General features: G+C 41.1%; 1 protein-coding gene across 6 annotated transcripts in view; it reads right to left on the bottom strand.

Annotated features, from left to right (window-relative positions):
* ARHGAP32 (Rho GTPase activating protein 32) overlaps window positions 1-17,108 on the bottom strand; it is a 244,496-nt gene that overhangs the window by 160,849 nt on the left and 66,539 nt on the right. Inside the window, exon 1 of one of the 6 annotated variants that reach the window (XM_054803022.1) lies at window positions 16,951-17,064. The exons of the other annotated variants lie outside the window; for them this stretch is intronic. Coding sequence (XP_054658997.1) covers window positions 16,951-17,057 — 107 coding nt within the window. The 5' untranslated portion in view covers window positions 17,058-17,064. Of the gene's footprint in view, window positions 1-16,950; window positions 17,065-17,108 lie in introns of those variants that run through there. 6 annotated transcript variants of the gene reach the window in all.

Here is a 17,108-nt window from a genome sequence, read left to right on the forward strand (position 1 = left end):
GAAAAAAAGAGGTCAACCTTCTGTTTATTATTATTTTTTAATTTGAAAAGTAAACTATGAGGAACAAAACACAAGCAAAATATAACCTGTGACTAAGAACAAGGATATTTTTAAATTGAAAAAATGTCAGGCAGGAATTTTCACTCTTTTAAAACAAAAGGTATAAATTGCAGTGCTGCACAGTGTTGTGGTTTTAGGTAACCTCTTTAATTTTACATCAGTCAGGCCAAGAAAGTCCCTGAAAACCAACCCAGTTTTAAAGGCATAAAGAAGGGGGGACAAAGAAAGAGGAAAAAAATTAACTACATATTCATGGACAAGTCAAGATTGAAAAGATATTCAAAGAAGAACAAAAAGAGGACCCTGTTTCTAATGCATTAGAGAGGATGCAAAATAAGAAAGGTGTTTAATTCCCTAAGCAGATGCCAGCAGTGGAATGTATGAAAAAGCAAAAGCAGACAAGGTTTTCTGTCCCCTCAGTTACAAGATAATACGTCTGCATTCGCAGACTGCCTCCGTGTAAGGAAAATGAATAATTTTAACATGTTAACGTTATCACAGGAATAACAGCTTACTGAGCACAGGACAAATTCTGCCATTAGTACATGCCTCACTCACCCTGATCACAGAGACATACCATGGGACCATCTGAAAGGGGTTCCGCTGTGCTGAAGTGCTTGAAACGAGTGCAGTTATATCAAATGTAGGAAGAAAGAAGAAAGATACGTGACAAACCGATTCAAGACTCCAGGAAGCAAGCCGCACAAATGACTGTTGAGTTGTGCAATGACTCAGCAGGGAAAAAAAAAAAAAAGAAAGAAAAAATATAGCAGCAGATAGGAAAGTCTTTTCCATAAGAAATGATAGCTACTATCAAAAAATAAATAAAATAAATAGAAACAAGAAGAGTTCCCAGCCTGGAATTCTGCCTAGTCCCATACGCTCAAGCACACAAAGTTGTTTCTCCTAATCAGCCATTCTCCTACCCTTTGCAGCACACCTGAGCAAGCAGAGGAGCAGGAAACTGAGCTGGCTTTAACCCCTGCTTCACCACCACCTCCGCCTAGGTTGTCTGATAAGGTGTTTCTCTCCAAAGAGAGTGCTCTTCTCAGTCAGCAACGCGATCGGAAGCTAAAGCCAGGACAGTAGACAGATAAGCACATCGCAGAAAGAAAATGCTGCCCTGGGGAATCCAGCACAAAGTCAGAAAGGAGCATGGCAAAGGAGAGAGTCACCCCCCGGCTCCTGGCCTGTCAGGACAGAAAGATGACATGGTATTTCTGCACCTCCTCTGTTGTTCTCCTGAGAAACTAGCATGAAATTTAAGCTCCCATTTTACTTGCATAACTTTACAGGACAGCTCTCCCATGTCTGCTGAGGCTCAACAGCTCTCCCTGAAATGGTAAGATTAAATGTAATCTGTTAAACATAGATAACGTAGCCCAACCAGATGGATGAGGCAAGTCAAGCTGTGCAGATTTCACTGCTCAGTTTGAACACATTCTCGCACCCATTCTCTCCTTTGCAAACCTTTATGCAAATAGCTTTTCAAGAACATTTAATCCTCTACCCTCCTAAATTACCACTGAAGCGTTACTGTCCCTTCAGTTTGGAACCTAGCTGCAGGAGAAACACTGACGCACTCAGGTATCTGCCTGGCTCGAACCATGTGCTAAAGTTCAGTGAAATTTAAGCAGATGCTTATGTGCTTTGCAAGGCTGGGGTAGAAGAAAAATGTATCGGGTAACCGTAATTCCTTTCCATCATTCTTCACTTGCAAAGCCAATCACTTGAAAAATACCATGCCTTATCGCTTCCTTCTCTGCCTTTAAAATCACTTCTGGCATGGTTCCACCAGTATAAATTCTACACAGTACCTCTGCCACCATTTTCTTATGAATCAGGGTAATAAAAGATGAGAGGATGGCAACACTTTCTTTATGCAACACAATATATCTGTATAACTATGCTGGCTAAAGCGGGGAGCTATAAAGTCAGAGGAGAGAAAAGGCCAGAAAATCTGCCTAGGGCAGCTGAACAGATAACAGTACTTGGAAAGATTTTGTAAATGCTTTCCTTTGCCATCCTACCACCCTTTATGGCTAACATCAGGCACTGCCCGCTCCCACTGTAGAAAAAATTAAATCCTGCTGTCCCGAGGCCAGGAAAGCTGAGGCTTTATGGCTAGCACGTGAAAATACGTGTATTTGTATAGCTGAACAACCATCAAAATAAGTCACAGTTACAAACAGGAAGTCAGAGTGAGGAGAATCGCAATATCTGCAACATCGTCTGACACCTGTGTCAACATTCACCACTCCCCAGCCTGGGGCACAATGCTTCTCATTCAAGGGGTTGGGAGGGGAAGTTAATAAACAAGGACAATCCTGCTGAAAACTACGCGCAGCCACTAAATCCACCTATCAATCCTGTTTCAAAAGGCCAACAGGGATAAAATACATTTTTGTCCTGAAGTAATTTTTATACTTGAGCCACACAGCTCTTCACAATTAAGTCAAAATGTTCCTGTAAAATAGCTATTTTTGTTACCCTTGCTTAAAAAACGGTGTAAATAATGCACAAGACGACCCAGCACCAGCTGAGTCAGTGAAGGCTGGAATAAAACCCAAGAGTCCTGGCTGCCTTCTTTCCTTCACGATAGCCTTCCCTCCATAAAATGTGACCACAGACGACACACTTCTAACTCCACGCTGACAATTTGATGGCACACAAATGCAGAAGCACATTTCTCCTTACGAGACACTCCCCACACGATGATGTGTGGCGGGCAAAGAAGTTACCGGGAAAAGATAACTGGTAGTCTTTTCTCTAATGGGTAACCCAGCATACACTGCGTTATTGGTGGTTTTTTTCAGCATGACTAAGGTAACATATCATTCCAGTTCATATTGCATCACATCAGAAGCTGGAATATTTCACTGCAACCTTTAATTGTCCTGACTCATGCTGGCAGTAATAAAATGCCCTCTTGGGAAAAATAAATAAATAGACAAATAAAGGTTTAACTGATTTGGTAAAGTACCTACCAGTGAAAGCACACTGTCTGATTATTTTTAAGATATTAAAAAGAGTTGCAGGTGCAATATGCTGACCTAAAAGGACAGGTGATGAACACATTTATGGCTTTTTCAGTTTGACAGACAAAAAAAGAAAGAAAGCATGGATCAGCTTTTGAAAGCATTTGTCTCAAGCACCCAAGGGTAGTCTGGAAAATGAAAGCATTTCTATTACATTGGCACTTGTGCAGAAAGGCAGGATAATGAAGTGACCAAGCTATTAGCCTACCCAAAGAAATGAGATATTGTTGAAAACAGTGCACATTAATTTCAGTACCCAGGAAAATGGCAGTAAACAGTGCTCTTCAGGCTTCTCTTCCCCCCTCTCAGTAATCATGATGATTTTAGAACTGACACCTGCAAAAGAGACTTTTTAGTGCATAATGAATAAGCAAAAAGAGATGGCTGCGAGAGAATAGCTTAAAAAAATAAAGGTAAGACTATAGCAAACAAAGGAATAAAAGTGTAAGCTGTAATACAGCTTCCAAGGAACAGAGCAACCTGACAGACAGCACTTCCAAAAGACTCCTGGTGAGGAGCCGAAAAGCTAATGAAACGTCCCAGAAAGAAACCCAAACTACTTAATACAACACAAGGAATTGCTCTACGCCAGCCCAGCCATGTGCGTGAGGAGCTCCCTGGCCATGTATCAGTTCGGACTCCTTGGCCCAAAGCACCCCACTTCCCAAGCCACCTCCAGTTCTGCATCACATTTTTTTTCATGGCAGCAGCCTGACCTGAACTGCCAGTAAACTGGAATGAGGCTTCAGAGCCATGCTTTTAAACGGGACGTGGACATGGCTTTAGAAATCTTTCTGTCCGATACAGGAGCTGAATCTCTCTTGCTTCACAAGAAGGTTCATTTCCGAGCTGGGCTCCTCTCCCTACTCTCACGTAGGTGTCCCCAAGGGTTATGACTTGGTGTCTGCATCTCCCTCTCCCCTCTGATTTTGTCCCCAGCCTGACGCTCACGGGCAGTTCCCGGAGTGGGATGCTATTCCATGTGACAGCCCGAGCCAGAGCTCCTTCCCTCCTCTGTTGGTTTTTCCTTCCCAGAGACTAACGAGCTCGCTGAAATGCTTTTTGCAAATTCAGTTCGGAATTTTATTCTTTTTTTAATATGCTTTCCTTGTTTGGAAAAACGTTTGCTATAGCTACCCAAGTTGTTCTTTATGTCCAACAGAACATAAAAGAAGAATCAGCTGCTCTGTTCTTATCTCTGAAATACATCAAATTAATCAGGAAATTAGTCAAAGATTTTTACATTTAATGTAAGACTTCGCAACATGTTTTGCAAGAAAACACTTGGCACTCATTTCCATGAGTTTCCTAAGGTCCTCGTAGTTAACTATAAAAGCCTTTCACGCAAAATCTAAATGATCTCTGAACTATATTAGTAACCTCTCCTAGTTTGCTATGCTGTACTTTTTCATGTAGTAAATGAATAGGCAATACTATCCAGTCCTGATGTTTCCCATTATGTTTCGGAAAACCTACAGGAGCACAATTCATCAAAACTGACAACCCTTTCTGTTCTTGGATGGAGATTGATATCATCTTGTATTCCCATTATATAATCAAAGCTTTCAACGCACTCTTGTTTTATTGTAAATGCAGCGGTAATTAAATACATTCTCTAAAAAGGCATCGTTTTGTTTTCCCAGCACGTGCAAACAGATCTAATGCACTGGTAGAGCAGAAGAAGATTTTCTACCGCACAAAATGTGTTTGCACATAAAACTTCCTGCTAGGCCACACTCACACCACAACACCACTTCCCACTTTTTCTGTTGCGGCAAACAGCTAGCACCAAAGTAATGCTGTCAGAAACGGTGACAGAAAATGCTGAACTAACCCTTCTCAGATTCGATGTCTTGCTGCCACATGCTATTGCACAGAGAGATGGTCAGGTTCAATTAATTTCTTCTAGCACACCCCAGATGCCTCCATAGGTAGTAATAAAATATCATTTTTGTTAAGTTCTCAGGTTCATTATAGTGGCAAAAAGTATCCCTTGATGTGCACGTTTTTCCTTCCTGTTCTGTTTGTACATAGCATCGGAAAACCAACATTCATGGGTACTGTTTCTCTGATTTAACTAACTTAAAGAGGGGGTTAGGACAGCTGGGAAAGGGGGAATGTTTGGGCAAGGATGTTTGAGAGACAGGGCACAATACCAGTAGGCACACAAATAACTTATTTATAGAATCAGCAAAAGCAAGTCTATTTTACCTAGCCAGAGGTCACATCTGTACATAATCTAATGCTCTATATACTCAACTCATGGGCTGTTCGCTTCTTTTCAAGAATATTCCTAAGGCATATTTTTCCAAAGATAGTTATATCACAATTTTTATGAAATACATGTGCAAAGGTAAAGTCATTATCGAGAGTGGCCGCATAACAAGTCATAAGAAGTACCTGCAGTTTCTATTTCAATGTTTCCTCTCATCAAACAGCACTGAAGATGACGAAAGTGATTTCCAAAACCAGTATTTCTTGTTTGCCACCGTTGCAGCACACACGACTGTACTCGCGACCAATCAGCATTTCCATAACCTGATGAGTGATAATAAACCACCTTTAAAACCCCAAAGAAAGACAGTTCTTGGCGCACACTACAGCCAGGAATCTCAAGGCTCTAGCTGGAGCTCCTTACACATGGCTTGGTAGCCAAAGGGACTGGAACATCACCCGAGAGCTCATCAACACCCTGCGAAGGATGGTAACGTTAACTCCCAGTTGTGTTGCTCACCCATGCGGTGCACGGCACTCGCACTCACCCGCTCCCCAGGAGTTTTCAACGCAGTGACCCTGCCAGCACCCTTTTCTTCCCTCTCCTACGCTGGGCACTCTCCTCCCCGTAGTGCAGTGAGCCACGTGAGCAGCACAGGATTATTGCAACCTCTCGCCTTTCATTAACATGACAGGGTCTAAATAAATCTATTCTCCAGAAAGTCACATCTGGCACATTAACCTGGGGCCCCCTGACTACATTGCAGCTCTGAGTCAGTATTATTTAGTAACTCGCCTGTTTTCTTCAACTATGGGACTCATTTTAGAAAAACGTGTACTGGATGGCTATGTATCCTGCAGTTTTACTGCATACTATTGTCTCATACAGGTCCCAGTGTTTTTAAATGGGAAGGCCCAGACAACAGCATCCCTGAATATGAAATGTTTGTTGTCTCTTTTAGGCCAAACAGTCAGACAACAACCAGCTGTACCCCTGTAACACCAGGAAAATTAGCCAGAGATGTATTATCCACAAAACTCCATGCAATACCACATCATACATTTTTTTCTACGACTGCACAAGTACTTTTTTCCAGTAAGTAGCCGTCTGAAGTTCTTTCCTACAAGTCTTTCAGTTTCTGTGCATCTAGACTCCCTGGTAACACTTTTTCCTTAGCAGGCACCAAGAAAACTTTGTGTATGCACAAGAAGAAAGAGCCCCCAAAATTACCTTCTGTTCTTCCATGAGCCACTGGGGATTTGTCAAAATTTTTCCCTATGCAGAGGCACATTTTGATTGAAAAAGAGGCCAAGTACTAATTAAAAAGCCTGTGTGGGCATCAGCTGGTGTTCAACAACATTTTTACATCTCAATGGGTGTTTGTTACCAATGCCATATCCTATGTCGATATATTGTTAGCTGTAATCAGATAGGAAATCTCATTTGCAAAGTCTGCTGCATCAGTGAGATCAACACCTTGTCTTCCCCTTGTTGCTGTGGAGCTGGAGTTCATGAAATACATTATACACTCTGAAGGCAAAGCAGTATTTCACAGTACTTCAGTGGGATATACAAAAAGAATTTAAAAATATACATACATGTTGCTGTCATTTCCCTGTAGGAGGCAAAGAACAACTCCTCAAGCCAGACAGCATTACCCGAGTGCCTCTGCCAGTACCTAAAACTCCTCCTCTACCCAGCGAGAAGGGAAGATGAAGTTAGTTGTGTACCTTCTGCCTATACTGATAAAGCCCCGCACACAGCATGAGATGCTGCCATGGTACAACACAATTCTGTATGAAGCTGCATTTAAGATCTCCTTCAAAGAGAACAAAAAGTTTGTGCATACATATACATACACATGCAGAAAAAAATATCTTGCCTGCTGTTTTTCAAGGAGCTGAGGAGAAATGGGGAAATATTTTTGTTGCCAGAATAAGCACTGGGACTTCCACGACGTGCATAAACATCGCTGGGACAGGACATGACCTTAAATTATAGGTACATCAGAATACAAGGTGCAAAACTCAATGAAGAGAATTTCTTGTCTTTTCACTGCAAGTCTCTCAGCATTTCACATTTTCAAAGCACCAGTCACGGAGTCAAACAGCAAAGAAATATTCACTGCTTTCACTATAATTATTAAATCATCTTGCAGAGGAAAGGTGAACAACATGACCCATCTTGCACTTAAAAACTCAAACTGGAGGACAAATTAAAAAATAATAGTAATAATAAAAGTGCACCTTGAAAGGCATAATTTTTAAAGTCAATCTTGTGATTTTTCAGCAACTTGATTGCTGTTTTTTAAATGCTTGAGGGGTCAGTCATGCTATAGATGAAAAGCCACGCCAGTTGATCGGCATTTCTTTAAAACGAGTCTTTCAGTCTCCAGAGTGACTACATATACGCAGCCTAATTTAGGTAGGGATTCCCGTAAGAAAACAAGGAATGCTAAACTCCACCATGTTTGCTATAAAGCAGCACAGACCAGCACAAGGATAAGGTATTATCATGTAACGGAAGAGATGAATGGCTGGAAGAAACTGTAAGAGAGGCTAGAATTAAAAAGACGGAGAAATCCTTTGGGGAGGCCTGGTGATTTTATTCTGATCTCTCTACATTAAGTGTTACACTCACTCTGTTCAAGCACAGGACTATGAGTCAGCGCTGGACCATACGTTACTTTTCAATTCTCTCACTCCTAAAAGGGAAGCGTGTCACACACGAGATCGTCATGTGTCCTGGCCAGCCTCAACTACAGGCAAAAGAAACATCAAGAGGCAGAGCAAAACCCTCTACATGTGACAACAATGAGACGCTCTAACCGAACTAATGCCAAACTCAATTACAAACTTATAAAATGTCATTTACTGCATTAGGACAGCAAACGATGCAACAAACATAAAAAAATATCCACGCTATTTCCACTAATGAACTTATTTTCCGTTCTCTTCAGAGAGAACCTCGTGATATTACGGATACCCTTCCCCTTCTCATTTAATCTGTGACGGATGCCTGCTTGTGCTATTTGCCAGTAGAACAAATGTATTAACCTCATCATACACAGATCCCAGGACTGAATGCAAAGGGAAACAAGTAACTGAAAAGAAACTGAAATCTTCTGTTGTGAATTTCTGCCATGAGAATTTACAAGGTATGAAAAGAGTCAAATAAACCCCAGAAAACTAGTTTACCAAATCAGCTTTAACTTTTTTCCTTTTAGTAATGTTTTTCAGAAATTTAACCTCGCAGCTACATTGTGTTAGCACCCAAATACAGCAAGTCTTAACATCTTCACTACTGATCAAAGGAGCAGAAAGTACTGGAAAGGCCTAGAAGGAGGTTTCTGCCCCATGAACTAGCATCGTGTGCATATGATATTCTCAAAGACATTGAGATTTGCATTTATATAGCACTTTTCAGTGACATCACGTGTCACTAAACCTATCTCCACAGAATCCAGAGAAAAAGCGCACAGCAAAATCACTAAGCGGGATCAAATTCTCTTAAAGGATTGTACTCCAGACAGTACGAGTCATTTTGGAGAGCTGCACATTGCTGATGGAGCACAGGCTTGAATGCGAGTAGAGCCTCCAATAATCTGTGGAACCACTAGACATCTACATGAATACTTTACTTTTTTTTTTGGGTCCTCAATTAACCCATCACAGCTTTTTGAACCCACACAAACTCCACCCCCAAAGCAGCAAGTCTGAAGGACTTGCATCCAGACATAACAGTGCTTCCCTCCACCCTTACAAGTCAAGCCTTCACTGATACTTTTCTGTCTGCAAACAAACCGATCGGGATTCTTCAACATTATGTACTTTGACAGGACTCAACATTAGGTGCCAGATTTAAGGAGCAGCTGCATTCCAGCTGGCATAGCTACACATGCTCTTCCTTGCACAGTGAGCAGCCAAGAAGGTTCAAGTAATTCCAGCCCTACTCTTGCTGGTGGCTTTCCTGGCTGTTTGCTGTGTAAATGCGGTCAAGTGTACATTCCATTGTTCAACTGACTGCACGTTGACTCATCTGAAAATAATTTAGAGGATTTATAATTATCTTTGCTCTGATATTTCCTCAGAAAAAAAAAAAAAGAAGAAAAAGAAATGAGAAATAAGGAAAATCATAATCAAGCAACTGAATTCAATATTCCTTGAAGGAAAAATCTTTATCTTCTCAAAGTCTTGTGGCCAAGAAGTTCAGGTTTTTCCTTGCCATATCATACTAGCATTTCTGATGTAAGCATATTAACTGAGTAACTCGTTCTCAGGGGGCTAAGGTTCTCTCCTGAAGTTCATAAGCAGCACGGCACAGACCAGTATTCACTGTTTGTGCACCCAATGGATCTGCAGATGCTGCAGATCCTACAGCTCTTGTTAGAGGGACAGTTAGAATAGCAGCAAAGCACCTTCAGTTCCCAATCCGAAATGGAGAAAAAATATATAATTGAGCAATGAATAGAAGTAGTTTCAGTTTTTATGTGTGAATTTTGAAATTTTAAAGTATCTAGAATTTATATTTTAAATGAGCAAAGAGGTAATCCTAGGCTTAAAAAGCAATAAAGAGATTGGAAAAGGTCAGCATAAACAGGCCCAATACAGACAATAGCGTTGTATTCGAGGTCTGTCCGCATCTGGAATTATTTGTGAGCAGCTGTTCCTGAGAAGTTCCATGTGTGGTCAAGCCCTCAAAAGGGAAGAATGCATTCAAACCAGGAGACGCTTGCTGGAGAAAAGGTTTTTGTGTGCTTTGGGTGTCTCCAGTGTTCGTTAACATACGTTGAAGCGTGGAGAAAAGAGGTATTGTTCCTACAAGTAATCAGTCCTACACACAAGCCAAAAAATAACATCTCCACTGCTCAAGAACTGGAGAGGAGCCATTTTTGTCAAATGGAGAGACACCACTGGGAAACTGGGGGAAACAAAAATCAGACACACACCTTAAACAGAAGAGGCTGAAAGCTGTGAGGTGCACAGAGAGATCTGACATGGAGATTGGTGGAGATTTCCACAAAATATGTATTGCAACTGTTAATATCTCTGTAATACTAAAGGCACTGGGTAAAAAAGCACAGGCACCCAACACTGCTTCAAAATTAATATTGCGCTGTTTGTTTTGTGGATTCGGTTTTTTAAACCATGCACAGTTCTCCCTAATTTTGGTTTTGTTTTTAAGAAAAAGCTGCTAATTTTGCACTCAATTAATCATGGATACTTTTATAAGCAGGGGAAAATATAATTCAGGTGTCAGTCTGTGTTCACAAATCAGACTGTGGCACTTGAAAAAACCAAACTTACTGCCTATTAGCCTGAAGCAGGCAAAGAAAGCAAAGGCAAGGAGGTAAGTATCAAGTGCTTCAGGACAACACTGTGCATATACACCATACCTAGCTGGGAGAAAAAGGGAAGAAATTGGTATGTCTAACATGGCTTTTTCCCCACAAGAACTCCACTTGTGGTGCTGTGAGCTGTCACAGCAGTTTTTCCAGTAGCGTAATTATCTCCCTATGAAACTTGCTTCCCTCTTCAGAGTATCGTGGGGGGAAGGAGGGGGGTGTTTGTCTTTTCTTTCCAGTAATGAACCCCCTGGCTGGCAGCCTCAGCATCTCTTCTCCGCTTCTTAAAATCACGCTGGCTCCAAGGCTACAGATTGAAGCTTAGCCGCTCCATCATCCCAGCAACCAAATCTACACCATCTTACATAAAGAACAACTTTTAGCCTTGCCAGAGCAGCCCCCGTACAAGAGCAACAGAGCTCTGACACTTCCACAGCTTCCCATGGGGATTTAAGTATCAGATATGGAAGTGATCAGAGCCTTGTTAATCTCATTATGTTGCTCCTGCAAAAAGCTATGAGCAACCGTGGCAGTATTAAACAAACTAGTTTGTAGACAGAAAAAAAAGTCAACACTGCTTGGTTAACCTTGTAGGCATGAATTTAATGGCTCTCTGCAACCACAAACATTAGGATTTAAGAACAACTGACTTCTGAAATTGATATCTTACATTGGCCTTATTTCCCTCAATTATTAATAGGGAACGGAGATTTTCAGTCTATGAAAATCTAAGTATTTTTCATGTGTGCCTGTAAGCAGCTCCCTTGGTAGTACAAGAAGCTGGGAAAGTCCCCTTTGAAAGGGAAGTTGTCAACACCATGCATCAGCTGAAACTGTGCAAAATTAAGACATCATTGTAGTTTCCTCCTCTTGTTTTATTTTTCGCAACCCATGCCTTGTTTCTGGCTAGGAAAGTACTCCATCTAGTCTGCTTTCCTTTCGGTGTACCATGAGAGATCAATTTAACTTCCGAAAATTCTTCAAATCAGCTCCTACACTTCGGATGTTCCCCTAGACTAACACTACCAAGAGTTGCTTTCGAAGTAGGTTTTGCTTGTACAAAAGTTATGGTACAAGTATGTAGCCTTCAAGAGTTGGGATGGCTTACTGGAGAACATATAAGTTTCAAACACATGAACAAATAAATGTGTTAGGCCACATGCCCGAGGTCAAAACTCACTCTTATTTCAAGTGTAGCAAGGGACTTGCTCTGTGTTTGATGCCATACAGTGTCACTGTTACGTTACTAAAGGAAAACATGAAAATATTGTGTCAAGACCCCTCTTCCCACCACTCTGAATTACAGGATTTTCTCAAATCCATGGGAAAAAAAAAAAAAGTAGTTTAGTGCTCTTTTTATTTACCCTTTGCCTCTTAATTTCATGGCATATATCGATATGGTTCTCAAAATTTTTCTCCCAATACATCTTTATTTAAAAAAAGAGAGATTTTCACACCGTCACTGTAGGCATACACACTTAAAATAGTCGGCTATTTTAAGTAAATAATAAAAAAAAAAAAAGCATGAGATGCATCGGTCCAGCACACTTAACGTGCCTAAAGTAGAATTCAGCATAGTGACACTGAACAATCTGCAAAGAGATAAATGTAATTTGTAATCATACATTGTATCTAATACAGCAAGTAAAGCTATTCCATTAAAGTATCAGTAAGAGAAAATGTACAGAGACAACAGATTCAAAAGCCTTGGAAATACTGTATTTATGTTTCAGGAAAAAAGTTTGTGTAATGTCTTGTTACATTTCACTTTTAGAAAGGACAAAATCTTCTGAAATACACAAATGAAGAAATGTGGCCAGAAATTTAAGCGTGTTTGCATGGCTGAAACACTCATTAAGGGCTGAAATCTCATCTGCCACAGTTCCAATCCTGAACCAGGTTTGGAGCACTAATTTATAAACCCTGGGGGGAGGGGGGGGGAGTTGAGAAATCCTTGACTATTGAATAGCACTGTGAATAGGAAAATTGCTGAATAATACATAATGAAAAGAGGAAAACACAGATTGCTGGAGTTCATTAGTGTGTCACGTTTGGTTTACAACAGTGAGCTGCACCCACAGACTCAGATCAAGCGGAGAGTCATTACACCCCAACTAAGACTGGTTAAATCCCATCAGGATGACACACCACATTAAATTAATTTACCAAGAGAAAGCAAACTATTAATTACCACGGCCTGTGTATCAGCTCAATGTCCAACAAAGCCGTCATCTTATTTCAGCAAAGGCAATAGAAGGCTTGCGATCACCCAGCTAAAATTGCCCCCAGCTTGAACTGTCTGAATTAAAAAACAAAGAGCTGTGTTAAACTCTTGGCGTGCTAACATAACAAGGGCTTTCTAGACTCTAACATTATGAGAAGTGTCAGGTTAAGAGTCCTTCCCCAAGTTTGATTAACCAGAGATTTCAAGATCTCCGAGGAGCTTCAAAATGAACCTAGAATAATTGAAAATATGTAAGCCAACAAGCAGTAATGCACTGTCATCTTCTGGATGCTTCAGAGGTTTATTCAGCCGTAGGACTTACTGAAAGGGAATGCAAGGCCGAGCAACACTTTGTAAATTAAAGTGGAGGCCATGGCGATAACCTAACGCAGATGATCCAAGACATAAGCACCGTTCCCGGCGCAGGAAGATGAACGAAGGTCACACTTGGCTCTGCCAGTTAGGACCACCACCTCTCGTAACTGAGGGTGGTCTTTGCCACCACAAAGCATCTCGGACCAGGCACTGGTTACTATCAGCTTTGAAAGAAAAGCTGTAACAGATCTTTCAGTAAGCATGGCGCTTCTACCGCTGTTTTACACAAAGAAGGGAGAAAACTGGATTAGATTATGGGTTGCATAAGAAAAGGCAACTGACAGAAAAACAGGTATGATGTCACCTCCGAAGCGTCTCCAGAGGTACTGGGATAACAAATTTCACATTCACAGTTTCAGAAGGAATGAACACAGGACATAAGAGAAGCCAGAATATAAACAGTGCTTGAAAGCACAGGTACCAAGTTAAATTCCTCCCATCATCCCCACTCTAAATCATGCTCTAGTCCCTACCTTAAGCCAGAATAAAGCAGCAGACATGAGCACAAAATGCACCTAAGTGCTGAGGTTTAGGTTTTAATTTGCTTTCTGGATATACACTTCAAGCATATTTGCAAGCTGTTTTCCAGAAACAGTACACAGAAAGCTCCTTCAACAAATCAACAAATAAAACAACAAAAGGTATATAATAACAGAATATTGACACGCTAAGAAACAACCAAACAGGAGATGCCTGCTCTAGTTCTCAGCCCTTGCCACTGCATCCTGTTACTATTGCCAATATACAGTAAATTCAAAGGAATACACAAAAGGTATACATCTGCCTTTTCTTTTTACGTGAACAGGCATTGAAATCTGCTCAGCTCTGACTCAGCAGCTAAATAGCTCCTGCTTTGGTCATTGTACTTATGATTGGAAAGCTCAGATCCCATCCCAATTCTTCTGCTTCCTGTCCATGACACCCACCACTTCAAAGTCTCTTTATTTCACCCTTCCACCACCTATTCTGTGGTGGTGTTTTTTTTTTTTTTCTTTTCTCTGGGCTGATAACTGAATGGAAGCGGGGAAGAACATTCCTTTTTATGGCATAGGATTACTGGTGAAAGAGAGGGGATTTACTTTCCTGAATTGACCACTGTCAGAAGCAGAATATGGAAACGTTAGATTACAATACTAGGGCCTGAAGTTTTCGGAAAGTATCAAACAACAAGAAGCAGCATGGTTCAAAAAGATTAAACCAGAATGCTTGGTAAAGGGAGATTAAACAATTTTTTGTATTCTTGATATAAATACTGAAGGCATGTCACACAGTATATTTGACATGCTGGCTGCTGCAAAAAGAACCGGGGGTGCGAAGGATGTGCTCACTAATGCCCTGATAAAAGTGCACCCTCCTTCCATACGACACAATGCAGGGATTTTTTTCCACAGAAAGCATCCTGGGGGGCTAGAGAGTGTGGCACTCCTGGAGCACGGGAAAGCGGTGGAAAGGGAGCTAGAGGGCATGCGGAGGTCAGGAGTAAAGGCAGCTCCAGCAGAGTAACATCATGCCGAGACACCCAGAAATGGTTATACCTAACAGAAGTCACCAGAGACTGGCCTAGAAAAAGATGCTATCTATCCGAAGTAATACATGCCGCTCCACTGTTTGTGCTGTGAACTGGCTGTCCCTTGGAATGGCTGCCCTTCCACAAGCTCAGGGAGTGGGTCTTGTCTGTCGTCCTCCTCCTCCAGCCAAAAGCCCTACCACTACAGGTAGGACAAGGATTAGATGTAGCACCCAGAAAATTATTTTTTTCCTGAAGAAAATATGCATCAGCACAGTTCATTCTGTCTAGATTTACTTTTACATCAATAATCAGAAAACTCCCCACGCTCCAAGTATCAGTCAGGAGCACCGGATTGAGAGTATGAAGTTAAGAATACTTCTATAATCCTATTAAATGCAAGTCTTGCTTGTAAGAAACAACACACATTTTTATCACTATGCTGAAAAGCAGGGCACTGAGGGAACATGACTAAGAGGTCTCCCTTTCGGGGAGTCAACCGTAATAAGGTAATATGAAGTTCTGTCATGCTCTGGGCTGCCTGCACAAGCAGCAAAAAAAGGGGACTGTCACCACCAGAGCTAAAACATATATAATCTGCAGGCTTCCCTGAAATATGAGACCCATTTGGAAGAAAACTGCTTAGGTCATATCAAATCATCGCTAAACTTTGTCTGTCTTTAGCCACAGACCTGGCACGGCACACACTGACATTGCTACAGCTACTTACAAATGTCAGTTTTCGTTCGAAGTGAGCTCCACACATTCCCAAGGGAATTCATATCAAATAAAAATCCTATGGTGTTTCTATTTACAAAATCCTCTATGACATGTGTGCATGTATATATGTGGATGCTAATATACAGTGTATTGTGTTTTTTCTGTCACAAAGGACATGGGGGAGTGCAAAGGCTCCAGCATTACTACACTATACGTCTTTGATTTTTAAATACAGTTTTGCTTGTAAGTAAGGGGAACCAAAATTACCTAACTAGCTTTCTCACAGTACCTGAGTCACTGGGTAGTATAAACAATGAGAAGATATTCAGTAGCAGCTTTTCTAAGGCAAATTACTTCAAGAAAGAAAAGGCAGACGATTTCAGAGAAATTTTGCAGTGCTGGTAGGAGCTACTCTGCTTTGGTTTCTGGCAGTGCAAGCTGAAGAGGGTGGAGTTAGCATAAATTATCACGACTTTGTTGATAATGTATTATACAGTGAAATAGGAACCTGTGATGTTCATAAATAACTGCTGGTTTGGTAGAAACAGCCTTGATCTGTAAACCAGGTAGGTGGTAACAGCATGCCCAAGACGGCAAGTTTTAAATTATACTGGTTCCCCAACTCCCTCCCTTGTTTTCACCAGTAAATATTTATGCACTCTCAGCCCTGAAGTAGAAAATCCCAACTGAACCGCAACAGCAATAGGCTTATTTCATATCAGCCCCAGTACAAATCCAAGCCTAGGGTGAAGGAGATGATTTGCCACGAAGATAATCGGCACTGTCTCATGCCACAAGAATTTTAACTACGTGATAACCTGGCCCTCCAGAACTACTGCTCCTAAACCCATACCGTATCAACAGCACTTAGTTATCCATTAGAAAGGGGAAAAAAAATACGCTCAGCACAGAACCCTTGTGACTATTGCTGTTTTCACACAGCCAAAGTATAGAGTATCCGCTCTGCTATGGACAGGATATATTACGTTTTTGATTAAAAAAATGCAAGTTTCAGTCATGCTAATAACCACATTCTACACACTTTAGGCGAAAATGGCTCAAGGACCACCGTCACATGAAGAATGGGATGCAAAATTATACTTTGCTTTCTACGTGCTAGCACAACCTACATAGTGTAATCTGATTGAAAGAGGCAATTAACCTTTCTCCATTCAAATACTCAACCACTTAAAAAGGTACACATTCATATACATATGCTTAAAAATACACTAAAAATTAAAATGAAGTTGCATTTGCTAAGTGAAAACAACACGCTTGCCTTTTAAAATCATGCTCTACATTTTTATTAGCCGTTGCTGGCTATGACCAATTGTGAAACAATTACACTCCTCGAAGACACAGTATCATTTTAATACTCCATTTATGAGAATACAGGGTTAAAAAAAAAAAGGAAGAAAGCCTCTCCGCGGAGCATTTATCTGTGGGTGATTTATTGATAGTACTGACCTTTCAGATTCATCAAGATTGCTTCTAGTTCCTATCGTTCCCGCAGTGAAAGCTGCCGTATAGATGTTGGTAAAGGCAGGAGCAGCAGCTCCAGTCCCTCCCTCCATGTTGCACACACACACACACACACACACACGCTCACGGCACACACTCGCTCT

The sequence above is a fragment of the Grus americana genome, chromosome 24, assembly GCF_028858705.1.
Source record: "Grus americana isolate bGruAme1 chromosome 24, bGruAme1.mat, whole genome shotgun sequence".
NCBI classification, from domain to species: domain Eukaryota; kingdom Metazoa; phylum Chordata; class Aves; order Gruiformes; family Gruidae; genus Grus; species Grus americana.